Source organism: Notamacropus eugenii, chromosome 4 (assembly GCF_028372415.1).
Source record: "Notamacropus eugenii isolate mMacEug1 chromosome 4, mMacEug1.pri_v2, whole genome shotgun sequence".
Lineage (NCBI taxonomy): Eukaryota > Metazoa > Chordata > Mammalia > Diprotodontia > Macropodidae > Notamacropus > Notamacropus eugenii.
In genome coordinates this window covers 80,040,583-80,068,239 of record NC_092875.1, presented here as the reverse complement: position 1 = coordinate 80,068,239, position 27,657 = coordinate 80,040,583, and the positions used below count along the sequence as shown (strand labels likewise).

Sequence of the window (27,657 nt, the reverse complement as noted above, 5' to 3'; positions counted from 1 at the left end):
TAACTAGCTGCAAGACACTATGTGTTGAGAAAAAATACTAAGACAAAAGGGAAATGGTCCCTACCCTCAAGGAGCTAACATTCTACTAGAGATATCAGATGTGCACCAATTATTCCTCAATTAATATAGTATAAGGAAAATTGAGGAAAAGGGGAATCCTAACAACTAGGGGAGAACAGAGATGAGTTGGCACCTGATATGTGTCTTGAAGGAAGACAAGGATTCTAAGGGGTAGGTATGAAGATGGAGCACACCTGTCTAGTTTGTAGACTAGACAATGCAGGCTAGAATGTAGAGCTCACAAAGGGGACTAGAAAAAATTCCTATAAAGTAAAACTGGAAATGTAGGTAAGAGCCAGATTGTAGAGAGACTTAAATGCCAGACTAACAAGTTTATATTTTATCTCATAAGTATAAATATAAATAGAGGGACATGCTGAAGATACTTAAGCAGAGGAGTAACATGACAGCAATGTGGAGGAAAAGAGATGACATTGAGAGATTTTGTGGAGGTGGATTGGACAAGACTTAGCCATTGACTGGATATGGGGTATGACGGAAAGGGAAGAGTCAAGGATGTTATAAACCAGAATGATGGGGAGGATAATGGGGCTCTCAACAGAAAAGAAAGAGTTTGGAGTAAGAAGTTTAGAGATAAAGGGGCTAGATGAATCCATTTTGGACAAATTGAATTGGAGATACCTATGGGATATCCAGGAGGAGCTATGCAACTGGCAGCTGATGATATATGACTGAAGCTCTGGAGCAAGACAAGGGTTATATATGTAGATGTAAGTCATCTGCATAAATAGAACACTTGATTTCAATGGGAAATGATGAGATTTCCAAGAGAAAGAGTGTATGCTCAGAAGAGAAGAGCGTTTGCTACAGAGCCTGGGGAATACCCTTGGGTAGGGGGAAGAACATATATGATAATCCAGCAAAGAAGTCTGAAGAAGAATAGTCAAACATAGAAGGGGAACCAAGAGAGAGTAGTGTCTCAACATCCCAGAGGATAGTGTCAGATGCTTCCGGGAGATCAAGGAGAATGAGGACAGAGAAAAGGCCATTGGACTTGGCAAATGATCCAAGAGGCAAGCCCTAAAGGAGTCAGGAGAAGACGAGATGGAGAGCATAGGTAGAGGGTTTGGCCTTGGCAAGGGGAAGGACCACTTTGTACTCAGAGATGGAAGCACAGATGGGCAAAATAAAGAAGAAAAGTAACCTTGTAACAAATGGCCTCTATTTTCAACATAAAGTAGTAGACAAGGACATCTGTTGAGAAAGAATGAGATAGCAATGGAGGGACTTTTCTGAAATGAAAATTTATTGTTACGTATTTTAAATCCTCTCATGTTTTACTAGGCACAAGACATGCTTTTTTTGCTCTTTGTATTTAAGTTCCAATATTTGAGTTTATGATATGTTTTTGTTTCTTTTCTCGATTCTGTATTTGTGTTCTGGCATTTGAGTCCAAAATTAAAAAAAAAAATAGAGTAAGTAAAGGTCCATAAAGCACATTTGTCTGCCCAAGGGAATAATCAGTACTTTCTGTACCTTCTAGGGGGCATAACCAGAATAGCTACTTGGAGTCCAGTGTCTATGTAGGTGACCAGATGGCATTCCAAGCTTGAATGATTCCATTTCACTCCCATCACACAGGTGGAGAAACTCCTAGATTCTAATCTTCAGTCATTTGCTCACTACCAAACTCTTAGTCCACACATACCTCATCCCCACTCCTAGCTTATCTTTCCAAAGCTTTCTATACTGGGATATAAATAATTAGAAGAATTCAGAAATTGCTCAAATGACTAGCCCCCATTCTCACTAGATTTCAGTCAGTTTACCAGTGTGACCTGTAAAAATGAGTCACTCACATAGAGATTAAAAAATATTTCCTGAATTAAAGTAAAAATGAAAGATCCAGTATTCAAACCCCATCATTCTTGAGTAAATCACAACCTCTTGGTAAGCCCTTAAGTCATTAAAAGTGACAGATGGGAGAATAGCTAAGCAAATTGTATATATGAATACAATGGAATATTATTAGTATGTCATAAAAAGTGAAAAAAAGTCAGAGAAGTATGAGAAAGACATAATAACTGATGCAGAGTGAAGTAAGCAAACCAGGAAAACTGCCACATTAGAAATAAAAGGAATTTTTTAAAAATATTATGTAAAGCAGTGCTGAGACACTGTCTCTTCCTCACTTTTTTGCAGAGGCAGAGGTCTATGGATGTCAAATTTTTCCATAGATTGATGTGTAGATAAGTTTTGCTGAACTGTGTTTTTTTCTTTTTTATTCTTTGTTAAAAGAAATAACTGACTACATAGAGGAGGAAAGGATAAATTCAGAAATAAAGGTGATATAAAAACAAATGATACTGTGTGAGGAATTTTTCTGGTAGACTTAGCCCTTCACAGCAATGCAAGGACCTAAAAAGTTCCCAATGGACCCTTGAGGCAAAATGCCTTCCATATACAAAGAAAGAACTATGGAATTGGATCTCAGAATGAAGTAAACTATTTTCTCTTGTGTTCTGTTTTGGTCTGGTTTGGTTTTTCTCATGGTTTCTCCCATTCATTTTAATTCTTCCATGAATCATGACCAAAGTGAAAATGTATTTAGTAAGAATGTATGTGTAGAACCCGTATAAGATTGCACTCAGTCTCAGGGGGGGAGGGAGAGGAAGAAAATCTAAGACTTATGGAAGTGACTGTAGAAAACTGAAAGCAAATAAATTAATTTTAAAAATTAAATAAAACAAATTATATAAAAATTGAAAATAAGAAGAAAAATTGCTGTGAGTACTGAGGCAGAACTGACCTGGCTAAGGATTTGATGGTGAATACCTCAATCATACTTTTTCTCTCTATAACTATCCATGACCCAGGTATCTTCTGACCCCTGCATTAATCATCATGTAAGATAAGGAACTAGTTATAGGCCTGGCTACTGTGGACTCTCTCCTCCCCTTTTTACTTCTTGCTTGGGGTTGTAATCAAGTCAACATTAACTTTGGACTTTGAAGGGCATAATAATCTACTGCCCTATTAATCAACTCAGAATCCTTGTGATTCTAAGTGACAGGCAGCCTAGGTAGAAGTTTCCTTCCAGGACCACCACTCTCTAATCTCTCACAGCTATTCATGTCAGCTCTATGCCTTCCATGTCTCTACCCCCACATTACCCATCCTAACCTCTGCAATCCCTCCAGTAAAGAAAGAGCTACATCTATGAAGGGCTTCATGAGCATTCAGCAAAGGGACAAAACGACGCCCACTGACCAGGAGCTGCTTACTCCTTTGCCATGTGTGTTCTCTGTTTCCTTCCCTTAATATTTTGAGTTTGAGCACACACACTTTGTGCCACCAAGGCGAGAATGTGCTCCTACTTTAGATAATTGTTGTTTTTTTCCTTAACTATCCTAGCTATACCTGCACAGTAAATGAATGCCCTTTCTAAAAGCCAATTAAGTAGGACTGATAATCAGGGGAAATATGCTGGTGGGGGTAATAGAAAAACCTAGACTTTTACCCCTAGAGTCCTAAGAAAAGTAGCTGTCAACTATCCTCTGGGGATCAGCCAATTCAAGTGGGAACTGGGAAAGTAAGTAAGGAGGGAGTGCTATACATATATTTTATATTTCATTTTCTCTGCACATGTCATTGTGTCTGAAAAAACTATAACCTCCTTAAAGACAGGGTCTGTTTTCTTGTCGTTGTATCTCCAACCCTCAGCACAGTGCCTGGTATATAGCAGATAAGAAAATGCTTGTGCTGGCAAATTGAATGCTTTTTAGAGAGGCAATTGATAAACTGAAGAAGAAGATGATCAAAGTTGGGGAGAGGGGGGAAGGAGGCAATCATGGTAATTAGAGCAGAAAGTGACCTTGGAGAGAAAAGTCTAGAGTCCATGTTATATGAGGATTGGTCAATGGAACTGGAGATGTTTAGTCTGAAGAGGACAAGATTTAAGGATGGTACATGTAGATAGCTTTCTTCAAATATCCCAAAGGATCATACATATGGAAAATGTTCTGTTTTGTCCCAAGAAACAGAACTCAGAGCACTCAGGGTGAAAGTTACTGAGAAGCAACTTGGGGAAAAAACTTCTTAGTAATTGAGGCCATCTAGGGTCGATGACCTTTCCAAAGAGGAGTCTTGTAGTCAGATACAGGTTGGACTAGAAGATCCAGGGAGTCCTTCCAGTTTAAGGCTTCGGACCTTTTTGGCCAGGGGCTTTTCCTCTGGCTTGGGATAAGATTCAGGATATTCAGTTCACGGTCAGTTTCCCAGTCCCACACCCCGCCCTCAATTCAGGGACCCCCATCTGTCCCACTGAGGTTTAATCCCCCTCAAATTTGGGGGCTGAGCAGGTCTAGAAAGACTCTAAACCTAGCCTCAGGCTCTGACAATCCTCACCCCTCTGAGGCCCCGCCCTTTTCTGAGAAACTGAAAGTGGGAGGAAAAGCGGGGCGGGGGTGTGGGTGCTGTTTGTTCTGGGCAGACAAAAGCAGTGGAAAGGGCTGAGAAACCCCAGTTCCCCGTTTACTGGAGCTCCATAAGGTGAGACCCTCGGGAGCTGCCGGAGCCGCGGGATCAAGGATGGCGGGAGCCGGGTCCTCCGGCGTGAAGGTGAGAGGACAGGGGCCAGGAGCCAGGATGCGCTGCGCGGGGAGCCCAACCCTGTCTCCCCTAACTCTAGGCTTGGCCTGACGGGGAGCAGAAACCAATGGAGACCAAGTCTGCCTGGGACCGGGACCGGGACCGGGACCGGGAGGGGACCCCATCCCACCCCCCGACTCCTCCCTGATCCCGTTCCTGGAGTCGGGGAGGTAGGGATCGGGCAGGTACAGGCTGGAGAGCCAGTCCTGCTGCCTCAGGGCTTCTCACCTGCCTTGCACTTTGGGCCCTCTGGCACAGGCACCTTGGCCTTTTCCAAGAAACGCTGTCCGGTCAAGGGCCAAGGGCCTGACCCACAGATTTCCCTACCTCTGCAGGCTTTTTTCCTCCCCCAACCAACAACAATGGAAGGGAGAGGGGATGAAAGGAAGGAAATTGGGCCCAAGATGCATGCGACCTCTCCCCCTCAGACCCTGACAAAGACCTGGCCTGTGTGCCCATTTCGTAGGTTAGTCAATTGATACCCAGAAGGAATGGAATTTACTGTCTTAGCAGTACTACTGTCCAATACTGTCTAATGCAAGCCTTCAGGTTTCTCAAGGGTTTCAGCAATGGTACCGATGATTTTCCTGTGTCTCCCTCCCCTATCTCAACCTCTTAACAGCTGGAGAAGAGTGTCCGTCGCCTTAGGGAGAAGTTTCATGGCCATGTGCCCGTAAAGAAGGCAAATGTTCTAATGGAGAGATACAGCCACAACCATGAGCTGGTCTCTTCCTGGCTAGTTAAACACATAACAGGTCAGCAGGAAACGCTGGGGGGAGGGGGAGGCAGAGAATATAGAGGAAGCCCTGGAGGGCTTATTGAGGGGCCTGTTGGGTACTAGGGGCCCCTACAGGTACTGGGAGGGGATCATGGAAGGGGTGTCCCAAGGAGTTCATGTCCAGAATGTTCAGTGGAACCAGAAACCACTGGGGGATAGGTGACTGTTTAAAGGTCCTTGGTCCTAGTATATCCTGTGACAGCCCCTATGCTCTCCAAACTTGTTCTCTGAAGAGTTCAGATCAGAAAATGAAGATGTACACCAAGCAGATCCAACTGTCCAGGTAATTTCCTTCCCCTACATTCCCCATAGCTGTAAAGAGATCCAACAGTCCCCAACTCTAATGAGCAAATCCAGGAAGAGATAGAGGGCACATGACCCAGGTTCCTGGGCTCAGGATTACAGGAAGAGACAACTCTGGGAGACTCTTTTCCAGTTCCTCATCTTCTCCTCTCCCCAAGACACCCACAATCTCTTTTGCCCAGTCCTAGATACACTTTTCTCTTTTCCAAACCCCCCCTCCATGTAGGATCCAGGCTGACCCAGGAGATAATAACACTGGAGGGATTAGAGGGGGTGGATCTTGAGGAGGGGTCTGAGCTGTGAGCTGAGGCCTTCTCCCTGGCCAGTCCTTAGTCCTTGCTTCAAAGTTTACTTCTTTGCCAAGTGACGAGCTCCAGGAGTAAGGGTACAGGGGCACCTGGACACCTGACAGATCAATGCAGACCCCAGCTCAGACTCCTGTCTCTATCTCCCCACTCTCTGCCCAGGATCGACAAAATGACTTGAAGGACAGAGACATTGAGGTGAGAGGGGAGCAGGGGTGAGAATGAGAACATCCATTGGATCCATGTTGGAGGCTGAGGTGCCCTGATCCTATCCCCAACTTCCCACTCAGGAGGTGGCTACCACCATGAGCTTACCCCTGACAGAGAAAAATCTGCGAATGTTGAATGATGCCCAGAAGGGCCATATCCCTAAGGAAGACTGCCAGTTTGCCTGCGGTTCCTGTGATCACATGTGGTGGCGCCGGGTGCCTGAGCGCAAAAAGGTGAAGGGGTCAGGACCAGGACTGAGGCTGGGCCCCATGGAGTCCCTGGTAACAGACCTCACCCTCCTCACACTGAGCTTTTCAGGTGTCCCGGTGCCGGAAGTGCAGGGTGAAATATGATCCGGTGCCCAAAGACAAGATGTGGGGTAAAGCTGAGTTCCACTGTTTACAGTGTGGCCATACCTTCACGTGAGTTCTCAGATCCCTGTCCCCTGACCCTTGTTTCCGGTTCTCATAAAGGTCAGTGCCACAGAAAGGTCAGAGTTCGAGAATCAGGGTTAGTATCCTAGCTTCTAGCTTGGACAAGGCATTTTCCCCACTTTGGGCCCCAATTCCCCTATTTGTAAAAAGAGAAGTCTAGCTGCAGATGATCTCCAAGGGTTCTTTAAATCTCCCATCCTAATCCCCTGTTTCTCTTTCATTCTTACTTTCTCAGTCCCCAACCCTTGATCTCTGACTCACACTTCCTCTTTGGCCTACTACCTGCCCCAACCATTTTTGCTTTCTCCTCAGGGGTTTTGCCCAGATGGGAACTCCATCTGCATGCTACCACTGCGGCAACCTTGTCCTACCAAATCAAATTCTCCCTCCACGCCGATCCCAGAGTGAGACACCCAGAAAACACAAACATTCCTGCTCTGCTGAGGACTGCGTTAACCGACAAGGTTAAACCCCAGGTCCTTCTATCCCTTTGTTCCCCTTGTCCCACTTCTCCCTGACCCCAGTAGAGCTGACACCTACCCCCCTTTAGCCTGCTCCCCTGGGGCCAGTCTCTGACTGAACACAGAAATGTCTCAGGACAGAGAAGGCTCAGATCCTATATCTGCCCCTCCAGGATCCTCCATACCAGGGACCACCTGTGTGCACCCCAAGAGTCGTAGACAGAAAAATATGCCTATTGTCTTGTGGCCAAGTGCTGTCCATGAAAGCACTGGCTCCACTGTGGCCACCTGCCTTAGCCAGGGCAGTCTCATGGAAGACCTGGACAACTTGATCCTGGAGGACCTCAAAGAGGAAGATGAGGGGGAGGACAGCAACTAGAAGCCTGTGGTTGTCCTTTCCACTCTGACATCCCCTACAGACTTGAAGGACCGGTGGTGATCTATGGGACCAGTAAAAGGTGGGGGTGGTCTAGGGAAAGGCAGACAGGTTGCTCAGGGGAAAATCTCTCCCTATGATGTAAAAGGGTCCATACATGTACACTTTAACATAGTGGAGGTAGGTAAGGAGTTCCTAATCCCCTCCATGTGGGAGACACCATGGCCCCTATACCCACATGCTATATACATAGACATACATTATGATGCCAGTGTTTTATATGCCATGTTCAAAATAACAAAGGGATGTGCCTAATTCCTGAATGGCAGTATCTCATTCCTGTAGGGCTAAGGGTTGGGGGGTGGTGATGGTGGTATGGGCTTGATGGGGTGTGATTTGTGACATGGGGGTGCTGTTTATAATGCCCTGGGCTATGCAGACCCCAGACTCATGCAAACTCTAGGACACAAGATGCCAGGCAATCAAAGATGGTCAAAAATATCTCCCCCCATCCCAAGATCCAAAGGGTGCAGGTCAGAAGTCAGAGGGGCCTAATTAGCATAGCCACCTTCTTGAGTGAATAGGCACCACCCCTAAATTCAGCCCAGTAGACACCATCTTGATAACGGCTTCGATAGTGGCCCCCTAGGTGCCAGACACCATTCAGGTTGGAATGGGCACAGGCATGGTACCACCAGCCACCCCGCTGATACAGAGCACAGTTACCTAAGAGAAGAGACAAAAGACAAGGAGTTAAGGGCTGCACGACCCTCACTAACATCCACATCCCCCAGGTTAATATACCTCTGGAAAAGGGAGATAGGTTGTGCTGAGTTAGCAGTGATCCCCCAGACTCTGAAGCAGGAATCCTGGGAACTTCCCCTTCCCTCAACTGTCCCACCCTTGACAGGATAGGGATTCTAATCCCTGAATGTCCTCTTTCTCCATCCCCTTCTCCCTTACTGGAATAAAAGCCCCAGTCCCTAGGTTCTGCTCCACCCCCACCCCATACCCAGGCCTTATCTTCCCTTACAGAATCAGTTGGATGGAAATTTAAAGGCACTTTAGTCCAACCCACAGCTGACCAAGAATACCCTCTACACACAACATCATGAACAAGGGGTCATTGATCCTTCATTTAAAGATAAATTGAGAGGGAATCCACTACTCTTCCATGGCCTCTTTCACTTGTGGATAGCTCTAAGAGGTAGGAAGTTTTTCTGACACCAAGTCCAACCCTGTCTCTCTGCAGCTTCTACTCAAACAGAACAAGACTAATCTATCCTTCTTCCTCATGACAAGATCATACAGCTAGGAAGTATCTGAGATCAGACTTGAAATTCTTTCTTCCCAATCCAGGCCCAGACGCCTATCCACGCCTATCCACGCCTATCCACTTGCTGTCCCTCAAATACTGAAGGGCAGACATCATTGACCTTCTAAATCTTCTCTCTCCAAACTAAATAGCCCTGTTTCCTCCCACAATTTTCATGTGGAATCCCTCCCAATCCCCTTTCCTTCCTGGTCAAAGTCCTCTGCATTCACTAGTTTGTCACAATGTCCTTCTTAAAACATGGTGTCTTGAACTGAAAACAACACAGATAAAGTAGGCAGTGGTTGTCACTTCCCTCATTTCCACCCTTCTTGATGCCTTGTTAATGCAGCTTAAGATCATTGGATCACAGACCTGGAAGAGACCTCAGAGGTCAAATAGTCCAACCCCCTCATTTTTCAGAGGAGGAAATGATGTTGGAGTGTTTTGCTGTTAAATTATCACACTGTTGATTCATATTGAGTTTCTGGTCCACTAAAATCCCTATCTCTTTCTCACATGAACTGTTATCTCTCTCCCCATCCTAGACCTGTGAAGTTAATTTTTTGAATCTCAAATGAAGACTTTACATTTATCGCTATTAGATTCAATAAGATGAACATATCTTTCTGTCTATAATTTGTTTGAATTATCCCTCCCAGCTTTGAGTCAACTATGAACTTGATAAAGATTCTCTCTATACCTTCATCTAAGTTATTGATAACAATGTTGAACAGTTCTGAGCTAAGGATAGATTCCTAGGGCCCTCAGCTAGAGATGTCTGGTCTTCAGGTTGACATGGAAATAGTATTATTTGCAACTCTGGATCAGGTTATTCAGCCCACTACAAATCCACCTATCTGTACTTCTACAGTTCACACCTTTCTCTTTCTTTCTGAATGTATGTGTATGTGAGACTGAGAAATTTTGATTTTCAGTGGGTCTGAGTACACAGCCTTGTGAACAGAGGAGTCTGCTTCTTTAGGTCTATGTGCTTGTGACCCTGAATTGATGTCAGTCATTTTATGGGTCTGAACCTGAAACTACGTCATTGAGACCATCTGTGGTTCAGTCTTGATTTCCATTATAGACAGGGAGTATGAATCCTCTCCTTGTCTGGGGCAGAGGCAATTTCACCATCCTACTCCCCTTTCCTATACCCACAGGCGGTGGTGGTGGAACAGCTATTACAATGGAGTGACTGAAAGCAGGGTCACAAAAGTGGAGGGAAGTAACTTCCTCAGCAGCTTATAGGTCCTTGAAGCAACGAGAGGATATCCCCTCTCAAAGATCTCCAGGAATCTGCCTGTTCTATTGGGCAAGGGAGAGAGAGAGAGAAACTCTAGCAACCTGGGTCAAAGTTTGTTCCTTCTTACTACAACTACCTCCTGGCTTTCCCTGGTTAATGTTCTGAAATGGGCTCCAGGAACAGATCCAGTCTAGGACTCTTTAAGATCTTACATCCTGGTCCACCAAACAGTCTGGCCCCTGTGTAATTTCTACCACTATATATGACTCAGCTCTAATCCTCTCCATCCCCAAGATACCAGCCATAGCCTTCCCAGAGGTTGTGACCTACCCAGGGTCATACAGCTAGTAAATAAATATCTGAGTTTGTACTTGAACTTAGCTGTTCCTGACTCCAGGTCTAGCACTCTATCCAATGTCCCACCTAGCTGCCTCTTTCTAGGGTCCTTCATTTCCACATGAATCATCAGATTTGACAATCATCAGGTAGACAGCAGACCTCTCCATTGTTGATATCAGATCAACAAACAGCTTTCCTGGTGCCCCTGATAGGAAATTCACTGACCACCTTGTCTCCTTGGATGCCTACTGGATGTCTTGGCTCCTGTTGGCATCTGTGAATCCAGAACCACTCTTTAGAGCCCAAGCAGATGCTTCCCCTTCCAAGGTCCATCCCTTTGTATCTCATATTGGTTACTTAGCTCCAATGAGTCAATGGTCCACCTTCCCTTTCTCTGCTGTGTCCCATTCTCCATTCTTCAAGCCATTGCTTGAAGATTAGGATTAGGATTAGGATTCCCTTATGCCTCTTTAGCAATTTTTTCTTCTTTGTTTTCACCTGGAAGCCCTTCTTCACTCTCTTCCCCCCAAGGGATATTCTTGATAAATGGGGAAAGTATTTCTTGAGCCCTTTTACCTTCTGTTTTAGGAGAGAAAACACTTTGGACTTAAGTATCACTAACAGTTATTTCATTGGGGTCATTTGAGAAGAGCTCCCTCTTCTCTCCTCATCTCATATCACCTAGATGCCTTATGCTACCATATCCTCCTTCACCTCTGTCTTACATAATGAAGTGGCCCTTCTTCTTGCCAAGGTGAACCCCTCTACACAAGTGATGCACAAGTGATCTCACTCCATCCCATCTCCTCCAGTAGATGGTCTCCTCTGTTAGCTGCCTTCTCTTACTGATCTTCAATCTCTTCCTATCCACTGACTGTTTCCCTACTGCCTATCAATTTGCCTGTATCTTCCCTATCATAAAAAACCCCTCATTTTTGATCAATCCCTTCCTGCTAGCTACCATCCCATATCCCTTCTCCCTTAAGAAGGCCATCTCCAATCAGCACTCTCTTCTTGACTTTACTATCTGGTTTCTAATCTCATTCAGCTGAAGCTGCTCTCTCCAAAGGTACTAATGATTCCTTAATTGCCAAATTTAATGGTCTTTTCTGAATTTTTATCCTTGATCTCTCTGCAGCCTTTGACACCATCAATCACTCTCTTCTCATCTGTCTAGTTTTCAGTGAAACTACTCTCTCTCTGTTCTCCTCCTCCTTATTTGACTACTCCTTCTTCTCCTTTGCTGGATCTTCATCCAGGTCACACCCACTATCAATGGATGCCCCATACTATGGGTATCATGCTGAATGGACTGGATCCTTTTCTCCCTCCATATTATTTCACTTAGTGATCATCAGCTCCCATGGATTCAACTATCTGCTCTATGCTGATGCTTATCAGGTCTGTTTATTCAGCCCTAACCTCTCTGCTGACCCCTGGTATTGTATCTCTAACTGCCTATTGGACATCTCAAGCTGAATGTCCTATAGATACTGTACACTGAACATGTCCAAAACTGACCTTATTATCTTTCCTCCCAAACCCTTCTCTCTTTCTAACTTCCCTGCTATTAATAAGGGTAATACCATCCTCCCAGTTACCCAGGTTCACAAACTAGGTGTCATCCTTTACTCCTCGGTGTCCCTCACCCTCCTATATCCTGTCTATTGCCTATTGATCTTACCTTCATAATAGCTCTCGTGTGCCCCCATCTCCCCTCTGATACTGCCATTACACTCATGCAAGCCCACATCACCCCACACCTGGACTATTACAACAGCCAGCTGTTTAGTCTCTCTGCCATAAGTCTTCTCGCTCTCATCAATCCTCCACTCAGCTACCAAAGTGACTTTATTAAATTCAAAGTCTGACCAAATCACACACCACCTCCCACCCAACTCAATAAACTCCAGTGACTCCTTATCACCATCAGGATCAAAGGTAAAATCCTTGGTTTAGTGTTCAAAGCCTTACATAAGCTGATCCCTCCCTACCTTTCCAGTTTTCTTACTTCTTACAATCCCCCACCAATGTACTCTGCAAGCCAGTGACCCTGGCTTCCTTGCAGACCCTCCATCTCCTGATGCTCGGCATTTTCACTGGCTATCCCCCAAGCCTAGAAAGCTCTTCCTCCTCATCTCTGCTTCCTGGCTTCTCTCACTGGGAGGCTTTCTGGATCTCCCTTAATTCTAGCACCTTCCTTCTGTTGATTATTTCCAACTTGTCCCGTATATAGCTTGTTTGTACGAAGTTGTATGTGTGTTGTCTCCCCCATTAGACTGTGAGCTCCTTGGGGTAGGGACCAGCTTTTGCCTTTCTTTGTATCTCCAACTCTTAGCACAGTGCCTGGCACATGGTAGGCACTTCATACAGTAAATGTTTATTCACTGTCTAACTGACATCCCAGAGTCATTGCAAATCACTGCCAAATTCACCTCATTCTCCATACTTGCTGTAATCAAGTTCTTCAGTCTTCTGTCCTTGTTAGTAGCTCTCGTGTGGAGCTCAGTTGCTCAGTCCCCCAGTCCCTGTCTCTCCCTTTTCCCCATCTTTCTTTGTCCTTTCCCTCACAAGAAAAGGAACCTGAGTGGCATTGTTGGTAGAGTGCTGGACTTGGACTTAGGGAGAACTGAGTTTGAATCCTGCCTCAGATGCCAGCTGTGTGACTTTGCTCAAGTCACTTAACCTCTATCTGTCTCAGTTTCTTTACCAGTAAAATGATACCAGTACCTGCCTCATAGGGGTATTGTGAATATCTAATGAGATAGTATATGTACAGCTCTTTGCCAGACTCAAAGCTCTATATAAATGTTAGGAATTATTATTACCAATTCTACTCTCAGCTCTACATTCCACCATTCCCCAGCCCCTTGAATCTTTGTCCTTCCTCAGCCCCTGAACGTATCTGCTCTCCTGGGAGTAGGGGTGCTGGGTGCCAGCCTTCCTGTTCCCACTCTACCAGAAGAAGCCTCCACCCCAATTCCCAGATCAGGCCTCACCTGAATAGGAGTCCCGGTCCCTGTCCACAGTGCTGAAGGGTTTGTCATTATGCCAGGACAGAGAATCACCAGCATCACCCCTGTAGTGGCCAAGCCTCAGGCGGTAGTGGTCGCTCTCAGGCTCCAGAGAGAATGCATCATAGCGGGCATGGACCCCACGGCCCCCCCAATCTTCCAATAGCACCAGAAGCTCATGATCCCGGAGCTGGGTCAACAGGTGTATGTTCTCAAGACCCAGCCAGTGCTCGCCATCAGGCTGGCCAAAGCCCACCTTGTAGGAAGAAAGGTTAGTCTTCAGTGGGACAGAGCTACAGGGAGGGATTTAAGCCCTTCAGAACTCCTAGCCCATTCCTTCCCACCATACCTACCTTGTAGTTCTGCCAGTTGGTAAAGAAGTTCACAGAGCCATCCTGTCGCCGCTGAATGACCATCCAGCCTCCACCCTCCAGTTGCTGTTCACACCACACAGGCACTGATTTCTGGCCCAGTCTCACTAGGTAAACCCCGCTGATCCCCTGCCTGCCTTTTTGGGCCTCCAGGCAATCCCGCCATGGGCCTGGGGGTCATGAAGACACATATAGTCTGTCCTGGCAAGGGATGAAGGGCTCATGGGAGGACATACAAGAGGGCTGGGATAATGGGCCAGGAAAAGGAAGGTTGCCCTGGGTATGGATTTGGCCTAAGTTTGGTTGGGAGTAGAGGAAAGGGAAGGAGATCCCATTGACCCCTCCCTATTCCCACCATCCCTGAGAGGAAATTGAAATGTTTCCTGCCCCACCCCAAGTCATAAGCCTGAGCCAACCCTTACCTGTTGCCTTTGTGGGTGTCCCTGGAGGGCCTGTGGGCAAGGGAGAGGCCAGGACCCCTTGCTGCCTTTGTGGTTGGCCAGGCACCCTGCTCTGCTCCCTCTGCAGTTCCCTATTTGGTCTTCCACTACCACTGCTGCCATTACTCACCAGCCCTCCAAGCCCTGAGGGGCTCAAGTTGGGTGGTAGCAGGACCTGTAGAAGCCAATGATTCGCTAGGGATGTCTGACCACATTGACCCAAGACCTGAGTCCTAGTATGACCCATCTATTCTGAGGAGCTGGAGAGAGGAGAGCAATCTCTGAAGGACCTACATTGTATCCCTATTCTTAAGGGACTTATCTCACCTATCTCTAAATGTCTTGTCTCTGACCCCACCCACATCCTGGATTTGGATCTCAGACTGCTTATTCTGGGATCGGGGGCTGAGCAGTACCAGTAATAGGAGTCCTCCATACACAGCCCCTGCCTCCATTCTTCTTTGTGAGCAAGGCCTCAGAACAACATCTAACCAGTGGAGGAAAGAGTTAACCTGCTAATAAATGCTTCTAAAACTGAAGTAAAGGTATGAGCTTTGGGAAGAGGAACACTTGGTCCCACGGATGATGGAAAATACAGGTCCCCAAACCTGCCCCCAGTTAATCAATCAATCAATTTCTCTCCTTCTCAGCACTCACAAATTTGGACATGAGATAGAAGTTAGACTGAGTCTAACTGTACTTGAGCAGTTATCCTCCTCCCAGGACAATGACCATCTTGTAAATAATAATCACTCTCAAAAAGTTTCACCCCCAAGGCAATGACCATTCCCTCAATAAAGACCATTACTGTACCTGTCCTGTTGTCTTATTCAGGTCCTGTACCTGTTGCTCCCTTGGTCCTCCTGGACACCGCTGCTCCAGCTTGGTGATGACAGTGCTCTGGTCATTGATTAATACAGCCAGAGCATGGTACTTGGCATCCAATTGGTGGTACTGGGCAGTAGCACGCTGGGCTTCTGCTAAGGCATTAGTGACCTGGCCTTCCAGCTGAGCCAGCCCACTCCCCTGGGAACCTTTAGGTTTTCCATGGGTTAGATGTGGTGTCTGAAGCTGGCCGGGCTGGGAGCCAGGGTTCAGAGTCTCCCCACAAAGGGCCCTGACTTCACTGATAGCGGCCCCAGTGGCAGCCACCTGTTCCCTCAGTTCCTTGATTAGCACCTCCTGCTGTCTGAGCTGGGTCTGGAGAGCCTGTAGCTCATCTGCCCCAGCATTGTCTCGACAGGGAGCTGCTGTCTTTGCTCCACTCCAGCACACGGCGCCCACAAACTTCTGCTGGGGAACCACAAAGGTGTAAGTGCAACGTGGGCTGGCTGCTGTGGACCTCTGTTCACCCAGGACAGGACCCAGTCCCCTCAGGATGGCCACCAGAAGCAGCAGCCACCTCCAGATGTGGGTGTCCATGGCACCAATCCCCTGCAACAGAAGGGGGTTGGGTTCAGACTGTGTGAAGACAGATCCTGCCTTCAGAAGACTCACTTCTTGGTCCTGCCAGACTGTTCCCCTTGTTTGAGAGAATCCAAGAACCTCAAATGCTCAGTCCTAACTCTGAAATTTAGCAGATGCTGGGCAAAGAGCCTTACCTCTGTGCAGATTCCTCATCTGCAAATAAGTGATAACATCTACAACATCCATCTCATGAGCTTGCTATAATGAAACCTTTTTTAAAACCTTATTTGTAGTAGTAGTAATTGTAATAATAATGTGCTAATTATTATTAATAAGAAGAAGAATATTATTTCTTCATGAAATTTGCATTCTATTAGCTGTGAATCAGGTCTTTTCACCCTGCCTTGACCTGGGTCACCGCCCAGCAGGCCTGGTTTTTCCTCAGGTCCCTAGACAAAAAAGTGAACACTTCTGCTGCCTTGTTAAGTGTCTTCACCAAATATGCACAGCCCTCCCCTTGCCTAGAGCTCCTCTTCATACTGAAGAGAGCTACTGACCATGGTCCTAAGTCCATTCAGTCAAGCCAGCCAGGACACTAGGGTCACTCTCTGACTCAGAGGGAGACTCTTCAGATCGAAGGATTAATAGGACTGAGAGGCCCTAGACTAAATCTATCCTCTCCACCTCCTTCCCTGATCACAGACCCCTCAAAAACGGTAAGACGAATCCATTTCAAAGGAAATTCCTCAGCTGCACGCATCTATCTGGGGGAAAGGCAGGCACAGTTCCCATGTCTATATCTATCTCTCTGAGCCCCAGAGGACAAGGCCAGGCTCCCCTGCTTTCCTCCTGTGACATTCCCAACATAGGAAGATGGTAGGGATATTTTTTGTATTCATGTATTATGTGCTCAATACACATGCATGTCTGAGCACATGGTCCTCAATGGGTCTGGTATCACTCAGATCCGTTAGCACATAGAGTCTAACCCAGCAGTCAGCAGTACTTGCATTCTGAGATTTGGCTCCACTTTAGGTATGATGAGAATGTCCCAGTCAACCCTGTGCTTCCCTAGCACTTAATGGTGCTCCTTTCACCCCTAAGGCTGGAATTGCCTCCTGTGGAAAAGGCCTAGCTGTGTTGCAGTCAAGCCTCAGAGGGTCCAGTCTGTGTCTACCTTTCCTGGGGGTGATGGGAAACTCCCCATTCATCCTGGGGGTTCAGGGTCAGAGCACTCACCAGTCAGAGCTCACAGCTTCCCAGGCTCACCCCTCTGGCCTGTTCCGTCCTCACTTTCTGTGATGGGGAGAAAGGAAATCTTGTTGCAGAGATGCTGCTGACCGCCCAGTCCTGGTGCCTGTCCCCCATGTCTCCGCCCTCTCCAGAACAGCCCTTGGAGCTACACAATCTTTGCCCAGGAACCTAACTGTAAACATCTATGGGGTCTGTTTGTAAGAATTTCTGCAGATGCTCAGAACCTACCCCATCCCTACTTCCCTTCCCCCACTGGTCACTGACTCTCCATCCTGCCCCCCTCCCTCCCTACTGGCTTTTACTCTCCCTTCCCCCTCACTGACCACTACCAGCTCCCTGTCCAGAGGCAGCTGTGATGGAGCCCAGGTCAGGAAGCAACAATTCTCCTTCACAGAGAATGTGACAAAAAAGGAGGGCATTGTGACATGAACACCAGAGGTTGTGGAGGTCCCACAGCACTAACACAACACCAGCACCAACATGAACATACATGACTGCCTAGCTTCCAGAACAGGAACACACATGCTGTCCTGGATACAGAAATAAAATTTTACAACCAAACATGGGCATGAACTCATATCTACATGTATTTATGCAGAAATATGAACACACAAGTACTACTCTCCCATAATTCCTTCCTCCAAGATTTAATGGGAGAAATGGGCAAATCTTGTTCCCAATATCCCTTTCTTAAACCAATCCCCCTACACCCACACCCACACCCACACACCCACACACCCACACACACACACACACACACACACACACACACACACACACACACACACAGCCTTCCCCATCCCCCTGTCAAAGGAAGCAAAGACCAGGAGGTCACTGAAGCTGAAAGAAATAGAAACGAAGGCAGAGACAAATAGACAGCCAGAAAGACAGACAGGAGGCAGGAACATAGAAGACCAAGAAATAGAAAATACAAGACAGAGAAATGTACAAAGATAGAATAACAAAGAATAAAAAGAAAATAGCCTGGATTTGGAGTCAGTACTAGATCTGACAGCTTGCTTGAGTTCTCGTTGTGTGACCCTGGGTGAGTTTCTTCCCTCTCTGAGCCCCTATCTATAACATGACTCTGGACAATCTCTAAGGTCCCTTCTGGGTCTAACATGTGGTCAAAGAAAAAATACTCTACATTTTAAGCAAAAGTTTTCCAGGATGGTGGGTCATCCTAGGACTTGGGTCTTGGATGAATATGGTCAGACACCTCTAGTTTAACCCCTAACTATAATTATTCCCAGGGGCTTTAGGGGGGTTGGGGGAGGGGCTTGTTGTCATTTGTTTTTGAAGGTTTGGGGGTTTTGGTTGTTGCTGGGTTTTTTGTTTTTGTTTTTTTGTTTTTTGCTTAGAGAGAGAAATGACCAAACTGGGAGATTCCCCTTATGGGCTCCCCACCTCCTGGCATCTCTCTGACAGAAGTCATTTTGAAGTTACAACCTATGGGATTTTAGGATGAATAAAGAAAATTTCACAGTGAAGACTGAGCAAGGGTCCAAAGTTTTGATGACAATTCAGTTAACAGTTTCCTTCACCAAACAGAACAATAGTCACTTGAAATGTCCTTTAAAAACAATCATTTTCTGAAACTATTAAATCTGGCCATGGGTGGTGATAGGCAATGACCTTGACTACACTGATGGATTTTTTATTCTAAACCTGGTTGCCACACTTAATCAACTTTCAAGAACCTTCCGGTTTATTCTTTTGCATTTTCCTAACAGACAGTGGTTAAGTTTAAGAATGATGGGGAAAAGAGTGTTTAATGGAGGGTTTAATTGTTCCCTGAAAAGGTTGAATAGTACTACTAAGGATCTCACTTAAGTGTGGAAAGGACTTTAAACTAGAGAAATATTTATTTCTTATTGTTTTCAGTCACCCTGTAAAGAAAACCTTAATGTTTTCACAATAAGATCATATGACAATTAAACAAACATTTATTGAATGCCTGCTCTGTATAGAATCCTGTGCTAAGTCCTAAAAGAGACAATTTAGATAAAACACAATTCCTGCTATCATGGAATTTACTGTCCCAAAGGAGACAAAGAAATATGTAGTTTACAGGCTCTGGAGCTAATCTCCCAACCCAGACTCCAACTAACAGCAGAACACTGTGTCTCCCCTTAGAGTTCTAGGGGTAACCTTGAGGAGGCTGGAGGATACCTAGAACTACTGCACTTGAATTCCCATTCAATATATGAGCCCCGATATTTGAGAGCAGCTAGGAGTACATCGAACAAAGTGCTAGAACTGGAGGCAGGAGGAGTTGAAATGAAGTCCACCCTAAGACACTGAATAGCAATGAGATCCTGGGAAAGTCACTTAGTCTCTGCCTGCTTCAATTTCCTCATCTATAACATGGGGATAATCATAGTAATCCCCTTCCAGGCTTGTTGCAGAGACAAAATGAGATCATATTTGTAGATCACTTTGTAAACCTTAAGGTACTATATAAATGCTAGAAAAAAATGGCAAACCCCAGTATCTTTGCCAGGGAAACCCCGTGGACTTCACCCATGAGGAAACATAGAGTCGGACACAATGGAACAACAAGTATATCCACTGATTAGTTACCAAGTCCTGAAAATCAGCTAACAATGGATTCTCCAGTATTATTCTGGGCAGTAACATGGACAACTAATATAATTGATAAGCAGTCCATGATGATGATGTTAATAATAATAACAGTAATAGTTAGAATTTAGGAAGTGATTTCAGGTTTTGTAAAGCATTAATATAAATTAACATTGATTAGCCTTTGCAAAAGATATAGCAAAAATCAAACCTCTGAAACAAGAGTCTACTTTCAACCACCAGCTTAGTCCCTGGGGGGAATGAGCTTATATTTAAAGAGGTGGGTACAAAATATTCCCCTCACAGAGTCCATTTCTGAATGTAAGCATGATAGATGGATGAATAGCTCACCTGCTTGCAGGTACCTCAGCTGGCACTTCCATTCATTGCCAGGCTAGATAAAGCAACTCATTCATCAGGCCATTGTGACCACAAGCAAATTTTTCAAAGTACTCCAGCTGCTGGATTTCTAATAGTTCTTCTGACTATTAAAAGCTTACAAGGTCATGATTCTATCAGTTCTGCCTCTAAGACCTTATCACCTAAGATCAGGAAAGAAGAACACAGCAGAGATGTAAGAAACAAGTGGTGGTAAGTATTCATGGTCATGTGGCAGCAGGGGCCGGTCAGCTTAAAAAAGTACCTGCTACCTCTCATTTCCACTCAAAGACTTATAGTTTTTCTTCTTCGTTACTCAAAAGCCAATTCCATCTTAGCAACCAATTTTTCTTGGCAAAGATGTTTGCCGTTGTCTTTTCCAGCTCATTTTACAGATGAGGAAACTGAAGTAAATGGGATTAGGGATACACAGCTAAAAAGAATCTGAGGCCAGATTTGAATTCATGAAGCTAAATCTTCCTGATTCCAAGTTCAGCACCTACCCACTTTGCCATCTAGGTGCCCTGTTGCCATTTGGTAAGCCAATAAGGTATAGTCAAAGTATACAGGAGTATGCTCTGAAGTGTTGAACAGAATACTCCCTTAGGCATTACCATGAGTTTCTATAAGTAGGTTCACCAAGGCTTTACTAAGAATTCTAGCAGACAGAGAGCATGCTATGAATATTCCAAAGACTGCGCCCCCAATGTCCAGTCCCCCATTACATACAAACAAATAATTAAAATATCATTATGTAATATTGTAATCATTCTGAAATAACATTAGGTAATCATTATGTAATAACATTATGTAATAAGATCCTAAGAGAGGCCCAATAACTCCAATTTACCCTATCTATATCTTATTTGTACATAATTCCCAACTAAAATCCCACCTCCTACAGTAAATCTTTACAAACCCCTCTTAATTCCAGATCCTTGCCTCTGTTAATATCTACTATTTATTCTTTATTTTTGTATCTTTTTGTATCTATGGCTTGGTTTGTATATATGTTTGCATGCTGTCCCTCCCACTTTAGATTTTAAACTCCTGAAGGTCAGGGATTGTCCTTTGCCTCTTTTGTTTCCCCACAGCTTAACACATAGAGGTACTTGATGAATGTGTACTGAATTGAAGGGTTTGCACATTGCTTCCCCATGACACTATAAACCCTTTGAGAGTAAGGACTGTATTTTACCTTTGTCTCCCTGTAAGGCAGATAAACACAGTACATGGGAGAGCTGCTAGCACAGGTTCACTCTTGATGTGGTAAGACAAGAAAGACACTAAAAAGGGGTTAATAATCTTACTTTATTCTAGTCCAGTTTTTTGAGAAGACAATTGATGATCATGAGATCACAAACTCTTACAGCATTCCCTAATCAACCACCCCTAGGTCTCCACTGGGTCAACTGAGACAGGCACAACTTGTACATCCTCTAAATTCCCTCAAGACTCAGTGGGAGCCATTGAGGCACAAGCATTCAAGGCTAAGGTCCCTCCCGAGTTTCCCCATTCATTGAGCGGTGACTAGCTGCTTTATAGGGCCCCAGACAAAGAAGGCAGCAATGGCCTCACAAGTTGACTTCCCCTTATCCCTGTATCTCACTGCACAGCTGCAGTGGATGCTTATATTATTTGTCATTTTATATATGGAGATATATAATGCTGTGCAAGCGTGCTAAAGATGTTTTGAATCATAACTGTGGGAACTCATATCTAATACCTGGGAACAAGAGATTGTCATGGCTATGGATCCTGGGAAACTGAACTCTAAAAAATAATATCAAAAATTCACTTTACACACACTAAACTCCACCTAACCCATACTCCCCAAGTTAAGCATGGTGAATAGCACACAGTAGGTGCTTAATAAATACTACTGAAGTGCTGGCTGACTGACTTCAGCCATTCTACCATACAGTCACACTGGCCTTCTTCCTCCTCTTCACACAGGACATCTTCTCTCTGCTCTCTCTAGGCTTTTTGTCCAAGGGGTCCAAGGGTACCTGAAGGATGATCGCTTCTGCGTCTCCGAATCCTTAGCTCTCTTAAGAGCTCAGGGTCAAAGGCTCCCTAGGGGAAGCATTACCCGGTCTGTCCAGCTTCCAGTGCCTCCCTCACAAAATTATCTTTTATTTTGATATCCTAGCTCTACAAGCAGATGGTAACTGGGTAAAGAGCTGCACCTGGAGTCGGATAAAAACCAGTTAAAGTCCTGCCTCAGACACTTCGCAGCTGTGCGATCCTGGGCGAGGGACTTAACCTGCCTCAGTTTCCTTATCTGTAAAAGCACTTCAGTCAGTCGGGTCTGTCAATAGTACCTACTATGGGTCCCTGTGGGACACAAAAAGAGGCAAAAGGTCCGCATCTTTATTTGTACTTCATTGTGGAGGCACTGTCTTCGAAGGTGAAACGTCGGCTTCTGGGGAGCAGGGCTGCTTCTCGGTATCCCTCGTGCCTAGCTCAAGGCTTCCATAAAACACCTGAAGGATCGATGGTGCCCAGGAGAATGGGAACCGGCTGCCAGCTCTGGCAATGCGCACGCGCGACCTGCCGAGCCGCTAGGAGGCGCTGTGGAGAGGAGAAGGAAGGGAAGGAAACGCGGGAAGAGGAGGGTCGGGGATAGTCTTACAGTTCGTGGCGTTTCGTAGGAGGAGGTTGTGGATGACGATTTCCCGCCGCTGAAGAAAATGATTGGCTCCTCGCCTCTCTCCGCCTCCCCTGTGGTCCCGCCCCGGAAGTTCCTCCCGACTCTTCCGGGAATCCCGCGTGCAGCCTCCTCGTGCCCACTGCGCGTGCGGCTGGTCGCTTACCGGTAGCGGACCTTGAGCTAGCGGCGGCGTCATGGGGCGGCGCGGGAAGGTGCGATCCCGGGCGAGTGGCGGCGCGGTTTGGACGCCGGGTGAGGGGTTCTGGGCGGGGGAGCGGGGCCGTTCGCGGTTGGGGGGGCCTTCCGGCTGCCCCCTTTCTCACCCTGTCCCCGTGTGACCCCCGCAGAGCCAGCACCAGAAGCGCGCACGTGCGGCGGCCCAGCTCCGCGCGCAGGAGGCCTACGCGTCCGCGCCGCATTCCTTCGTGTTCGCGCGCGGCCCGGCCGGCCCCGGGGTCCGCCAGCTCAGCCTGGACGTGCGGCGGGTCATGGAGCCCTACACGGCCAGCTCCCTGCAGGTCGGTGGGCCGCCCGCTCTCGGGGAGCCCCCAGCGGGGTGCCCTGCCCTCAGACCTACAGGCCTCTTCCCACGTTCCGCGGTGTCCCTCCCCCTGGGCTAAGAAGGCCGTCCCCCCCGCGCCCCCGCTCCCTAGTTCTGTGCCACTCGGACAAGCCACTTAATCTGTGTCCTTTAACTTCTCTGGCAGATGAGGGACCCCAACTGGGTGGTCTCCAAGATGCCTTCCCGCCCCGGTGTGCTGGTGGGGTAGGGTTTGTGGGGAGGGAATCAGCCCAGAGAGTCTGCGATTCCAGGGTAAAGTTCTTCGCTGTTGTCTTGCATTCCCCCCGTGGTCTCATAGCCCATGTATATTAAAGGCAGGACTTGAGCCCGGGCGCTCCTGACTCCGACTCTAGCCACCTTATGTGCTGTAAAATGTGGAATACTCTCTTCTCAAGGCTTTCATTATTTTTCACTTTACCAACCAGCCCCTGCTTCTGCATCAGAATTAGTTGTAGAATAGCACTTCCCTTCCTGGATTTCTCCATACATTTAGGAATAAAATTATCAGTAAGGAAGTCAGGGATGTATAATCGGCAACATTTCTTTTGTTTTGTATCCTGTTGAGCCTCATCTACAACCAGGCACTGAACCCTTGGGTTTCTGGGTCTTCCCACGTTGGTTTCTATAGGAAACTGCTGGTCCAGCCCTTATATCTATTCCTTTTTTGGGGTGGAGGGGGTGGGGTATATTCTCCCATGATCCCATTCTAGTTTTAAGTCAGATTCCCACCAACTGTCAGGGAATACTTAAGAAGTGAAATTTTAACTCCTTACATTAAGAGGACCTGAGTTCAAATACCACTTCTGACATTTACTAGCTGTATGACTGGGCAAATCACTTACTGAGCCTCTGTTTCCTTATCTGTAAAGTGAAGGTATTGGACTTGGTAGCCTCTGGATAGATATATGAGCCTCTCTTTAGTTAACCCTGTTTGTTACTCTGACTTTGTATATTTGAGGCCATGGCTTTTATTGCCACCCCTTTTCTAGCATATGTCCTCTTCCCCATCCTTAGATATCTGTCTGTATTGCAGTGGTTTTCTGCCTCTTGCATTTTTAGCTACCCCACATATACATACCCTAATCAGATTAATAAGTCTTGCAGCAAATTTATTTAATTGTATCATAAGTCATGACCCAGAGATTTATTGTACCTGGATCTCCCAAACTAATTTCTCTACAACTTGCTCAGGATTTCAGCTCCCAAACTTTTTCTTGCCAGTCTTTCGTAACTTGTCCTATGGGAGGATCCACCCCGCACACACACACTTAAGACTCTGACATCAACCCTACTTTGCATTTTTCAAATCACTTGTAGGTTCGCCGGCGGAATTCCCTTAAGGATTGTGTGGCTGTGGCTGGCCCTCTTGGTGTCTCTCACTTCCTCATCTTCAGCAAAACAGAGAAGAATGTGACGTTTGTGAGTGATGCCTCCTCCCTGTATAGCCAGGATCCTTTCTATGTATCTCCTCTGCGTCTCAAAGAAGAACCTGAGCTTTCCTGTCCCCTCCTAATTAATCCTTTTCTGTATTCCCCCATAGCCAGGGGATAGGTGGTATTCCCAAACATTTGGTTCATCCAGTAAAGGCCCTGGCACTCTGCTTTTCAGAAGTTGTGATCTTGCTCCCTTTTCTCCTTTAGAGGCTGATTCGGCTTCCTGGGGGCCCTACTCTGACCTTCCGGGTCACCAAGGTGAGGGGTCAAGTAGCAAAATGGTGCGGTGGGGAGGCTGAGGGGTCAGCAGCTGAGGTCAGCCTGCCCCCTCCACCTCTAGTACTCCTTGGTACGGGACGTTGTGTCCTCCCTGCGCCGACACCGGATGCATGAGCAGCAGTTCTCACACCCACCGCTCTTGGTACTCAATGGCTTTGGCCCCCATGGACTTCACGTGAAGCTTACCGCCTCTGTGTTCCAGAACATGTTTCCATCCATCAATGTGCACAAGGTTAGACCCATTAGAGTCCCTGAAAAGATATGCAGGGCTTGGAGTCACAAAGACCTAAATTCAAATCCTGTTTCAACCACTAATTGACTAACAAACCTATCTCAGCTAGTTTATCTATAAAACAAGGACAGTAACAGCACCAACCATAAGGTTGGTTGTATGAGCAAATAAATATCTTTGTATGTATGTAAATTTTTATTTGATAACATACATAATGTGCCAGTACATCTTATCTCTGTCAGGCCACTGCTCCTTTCTCCCTGCCAGGTGAACCTGAACTGTGTGAAGCGTTGCCTTCTCCTCAGCTATGACCCCGACTCCCAAGAGCTCCAGTTCCGACACTAGTGAGTATTTGAGTGTGTGCCTGTGCTCATGTGTGTGGGCTTGTATCTGGGACATGCATGCATATGTACAGCCCTCAATCCTGGGTAGCCATGATGATCAAATCTCTACTGAGACATTGTGATTGTGTCCAAGTAAACGCTCTGAGGCCCAGGTGAGGAGGAAGATGGAGGAAAACCCCAGGGGCCTCCATAACCCCTTACCCCCAGTCTCTCACCCTGCAGCAGCCTGAAGGTTGTTCCCGTGGGTGCCAGTCGGGGGATGAAGAAGCTTCTACAAGAGAAGTTTCCAAACATGAGCCGATTGGAGGATGTCAGTGAGCTGCTTGCCACGTGAGCTGGGATCTAACTGGGAGGGGGGGCTGCCATCCTCAGACCCTCACTGCCATGAGCCCAACCATTCCCATGTCTCCCCAGGGGTGCAGGGCTGTCAGACAGTGAGGCAGAGCCAGATGGGGAGCATAACGTGACTGAGCTGCCACAAGCCTATGCTGGCCGTGGGAACATGAAGGCTGAGCAGAGTGCAGTTCGGCTTACTGAGGTGAGGACGGGGGATGGGGGTGGGTCCAGCCAAGTGACTGGCCACAGTATGTGATGAGAACACTGATGTGAGATGCTGTGATCACTCAAAGTAAACGTTCTGATGCCTCTGGCCCTGTTTGCTGTGGAGGGTGGAGGGGAAGTGATCATGGAGTAGATCCCCACAATTTCTTTCAACCCATCAGATTGGCCCCAGGATAACCATGCAGCTCATCAAGATCCAGGAGGGCGTCGGGGATGGAAATGTCCTCTACCACAGCCTTGGTGAGCCGGGGAATGGAGGGAGGCATTGGGGTGGGGACAGAGATGTCCTCTACCACTGCCTTGGAGAGCAGCAGTGCTAAGAGAAGACCTCCTTGCCTTCCCTTTCTGCAGTTCACAAGTCTGAGGAGGAGCTGAGGGCCACTCTGGCCTCCAGAGAGCAGAAACTCCAGCTGAAGGCTGAGCGCCGAGGCAAGCAGGAACAGGACATCAAGCGGAAGAAGGAGCAGCGGGAGGCCCACCGGTTAGTGTGGGGTGGAGGGAGTAGACATAGGAGGAAAGGGTGTCCTATGGTTGAAGGTCTAAGCCCTAGGCATGATTCTTCCCTGCTAGGAAACGGAGCCTGGAGGGTATGCAGCGTGGAAAGGCCCCACATGTGGACAAGAGGGATGGGGACAGTGATGCAGAGGACCCTGGGCAACCCGATGGAGTAGCCCACATATCTGATGAGGAAGAGGATGAGGCAGAGTATTTTCGACAAGCAGTTGGTGAAGAGCCAGATGAGGGTGAGTTGGAGAGGGGCGATCTTGGGTGATATGACCCTGCACCTGTAGGCTTCCCATCCTCACCCTGATAGTTTTCTCTCCTCTACACTTCTCCCCAGACATGTTCCCAAAGGTGAAACGGAGACGACCCAACAAGTCCTCTGGACAGCCAGTCTCTGGTGACCAGAGACCAGGGAAAGGCAGAGGTCAGCATCAGAAGGGAAGGTTCCGAGCAGCCAAAGGCAAACAGCCCAAAGGAACCACAAGTCACCACTTCCCTCGTGGTCAAACCCTGAGAAGAGCTTTAGCCTCTAGGAGGCCTCGCCACAAGTCCTCAGCAGCAGCCAGAGCCTGAGCTTCGCCCTGAAATGTAAACTGATGGCCTATTTTCTCTCTTCTGGGAAGGGAATAAATGCATTGACGCCTGTGGCTTCTGAGGACAGGGTCATTTTCTTTCCCACCCTTCACCCCCATACTACACTAAATGTAGTCTAAGGCCTTGCCTGGGAGAAAGGGGGGGAGGGGAGCTTGAAGTGTAAGTTTTCCTGTCTTGTCTTGGTTGTGGCGCAGCCATCACTGACACAGATTGTGTCCTAGTTAATAATCTATTGAGGCTGGAGCAGTTCAGAGTTGATCCCCAGGGATGAAGCCACTTGAGTAAGAGATAGCCCAGTATGCAGTGTGAATAACCCCCATTGCTGTCATGGGAGCAAGTATTTGCTGCCCTGGCTCTTGGGTCCCAAAGAACAGTGAGCAACTCAGGGGGAGTGCTTTGTCTGATAAGTCTTTGAACCAGCAAGGGTGAGTCTGGAGAATCCAAGGCAGTTTCCACTTACCTAGCCCCTTCCCTGAAAAACATTAGGACTCAGAAGGTGGTCTTGGCTGGAATGGAGTCTTAGATGTGCAGATGATAAAAAGTAATGTTTTATGGTTTTACATCTCCAATAAAGAAGCAAATACAGTCCACGGTTGCTTTACTTGGGAGT

The 27,657-nt window shown here is 46.8% G+C and overlaps 3 protein-coding genes and 1 long non-coding RNA gene across 10 annotated transcripts; 3 read left to right on the top strand and 1 right to left on the bottom strand.

The window, feature by feature from the left end:
• The first annotated feature begins 4,426 nt into the window (after positions 1-4,426).
• SHFL (shiftless antiviral inhibitor of ribosomal frameshifting) lies at positions 4,427-7,861 on the top strand. Of its 2 annotated transcripts, none has more exons than XM_072602452.1 (8): positions 4,427-4,641; positions 5,294-5,426; positions 5,683-5,732; positions 6,220-6,255; positions 6,348-6,500; positions 6,586-6,689; positions 7,014-7,165; positions 7,336-7,861. In XM_072602452.1, exons 1-8 carry the CDS (start codon positions 4,612-4,614, stop codon positions 7,539-7,541), a joined length of 864 nt encoding a protein of 287 aa, XP_072458553.1. In that variant the 5' UTR covers positions 4,427-4,611; the 3' UTR covers positions 7,542-7,861. The 2 variants fall into 2 exon arrangements, with proteins under 2 accessions (XP_072458553.1, XP_072458554.1); XM_072602453.1 differs by lacking the exon at positions 4,427-4,641 and adding an exon at positions 5,006-5,137.
• On the bottom strand, positions 7,799-22,311 carry ANGPTL6 (angiopoietin like 6). 5 transcript variants are annotated; one of them, XM_072602442.1, is made up of 7 exons: positions 22,210-22,311; positions 16,910-16,966; positions 15,077-15,697; positions 14,246-14,438; positions 13,806-13,993; positions 13,438-13,708; positions 7,799-8,264 (listed from the first exon to the last, which is right to left on the bottom strand). In XM_072602442.1, the coding sequence occupies exons 3-7, from the start codon at positions 15,683-15,685 to the stop codon at positions 8,080-8,082; spliced, it is 1,446 nt and encodes a 481-aa protein (XP_072458543.1). In that variant the 5' UTR covers positions 15,686-15,697; positions 16,910-16,966; positions 22,210-22,311; the 3' UTR covers positions 7,799-8,079. The 5 variants fall into 5 exon arrangements, with proteins under 5 accessions (XP_072458543.1, XP_072458544.1, XP_072458545.1 ...); XM_072602443.1 differs by having other exon boundaries at positions 22,214-22,302; XM_072602444.1 differs by lacking the exon at positions 22,210-22,311 and adding an exon at positions 21,895-22,022.
• On the top strand, positions 8,574-15,075 carry LOC140500138 (uncharacterized). Its single transcript, XR_011965623.1, has 4 exons — positions 8,574-8,745; positions 13,494-13,723; positions 13,813-13,934; positions 14,352-15,075. It is a non-coding gene; the product is annotated as an uncharacterized lncRNA (long non-coding RNA).
• Positions 22,312-22,624: 313 nt separating the features above from the next.
• Positions 22,625-27,637, top strand: PPAN (peter pan homolog). 2 transcript variants are annotated; one of them, XM_072602446.1, is made up of 12 exons: positions 22,625-22,750; positions 22,886-23,056; positions 24,418-24,519; positions 24,741-24,791; positions 24,874-25,044; positions 25,312-25,388; positions 25,611-25,718; positions 25,803-25,926; positions 26,111-26,189; positions 26,301-26,430; positions 26,520-26,692; positions 26,791-27,637. In XM_072602446.1, exons 1-12 carry the CDS (start codon positions 22,733-22,735, stop codon positions 27,024-27,026), a joined length of 1,440 nt encoding a protein of 479 aa, XP_072458547.1. In that variant the 5' UTR covers positions 22,625-22,732; the 3' UTR covers positions 27,027-27,637. The 2 variants fall into 2 exon arrangements, with proteins under 2 accessions (XP_072458547.1, XP_072458548.1); XM_072602447.1 differs by having other exon boundaries at positions 22,673-22,790.
• The last annotated feature ends 20 nt before the right edge of the window (positions 27,638-27,657 follow it).

Bases quoted from the DNA above. Each gene is read 5' to 3' on its own strand.
- PPAN (XM_072602446.1), top strand. The intron at 25,927-26,110 runs GTGAGGACGGGG...TCAACCCATCAG, and splicing joins GTGCAGTTCGGCTTACTGAG to ATTGGCCCCAGGATAACCAT. The intron at 26,693-26,790 runs GTGAGTTGGAGA...ACTTCTCCCCAG, and splicing joins TGGTGAAGAGCCAGATGAGG to ACATGTTCCCAAAGGTGAAA.
- SHFL (XM_072602452.1), top strand. From the start codon at position 4,612: ATGGCGGGAGCCGGGTCCTCCGGCGTGAAG. The intron at 6,256-6,347 runs GTGAGAGGGGAG...CTTCCCACTCAG, and splicing joins TGAAGGACAGAGACATTGAG to GAGGTGGCTACCACCATGAG. The intron at 7,166-7,335 runs GTTAAACCCCAG...CTGCCCCTCCAG, and splicing joins GGACTGCGTTAACCGACAAG to GATCCTCCATACCAGGGACC.
- ANGPTL6 (XM_072602442.1), bottom strand. From the start codon at position 15,685: ATGGACACCCACATCTGGAGGTGGCTGCTGCTTCTGGTGGCCATCCTG. The intron at 14,439-15,076 runs GTACAGTAATGG...TGGCTTCTACAG, and splicing joins TGAATAAGACAACAGGACAG to GTCCTGCTACCACCCAACTT. The intron at 13,994-14,245 runs GTAAGGGTTGGC...CATGACCCCCAG, and splicing joins GACACCCACAAAGGCAACAG to GCCCATGGCGGGATTGCCTG.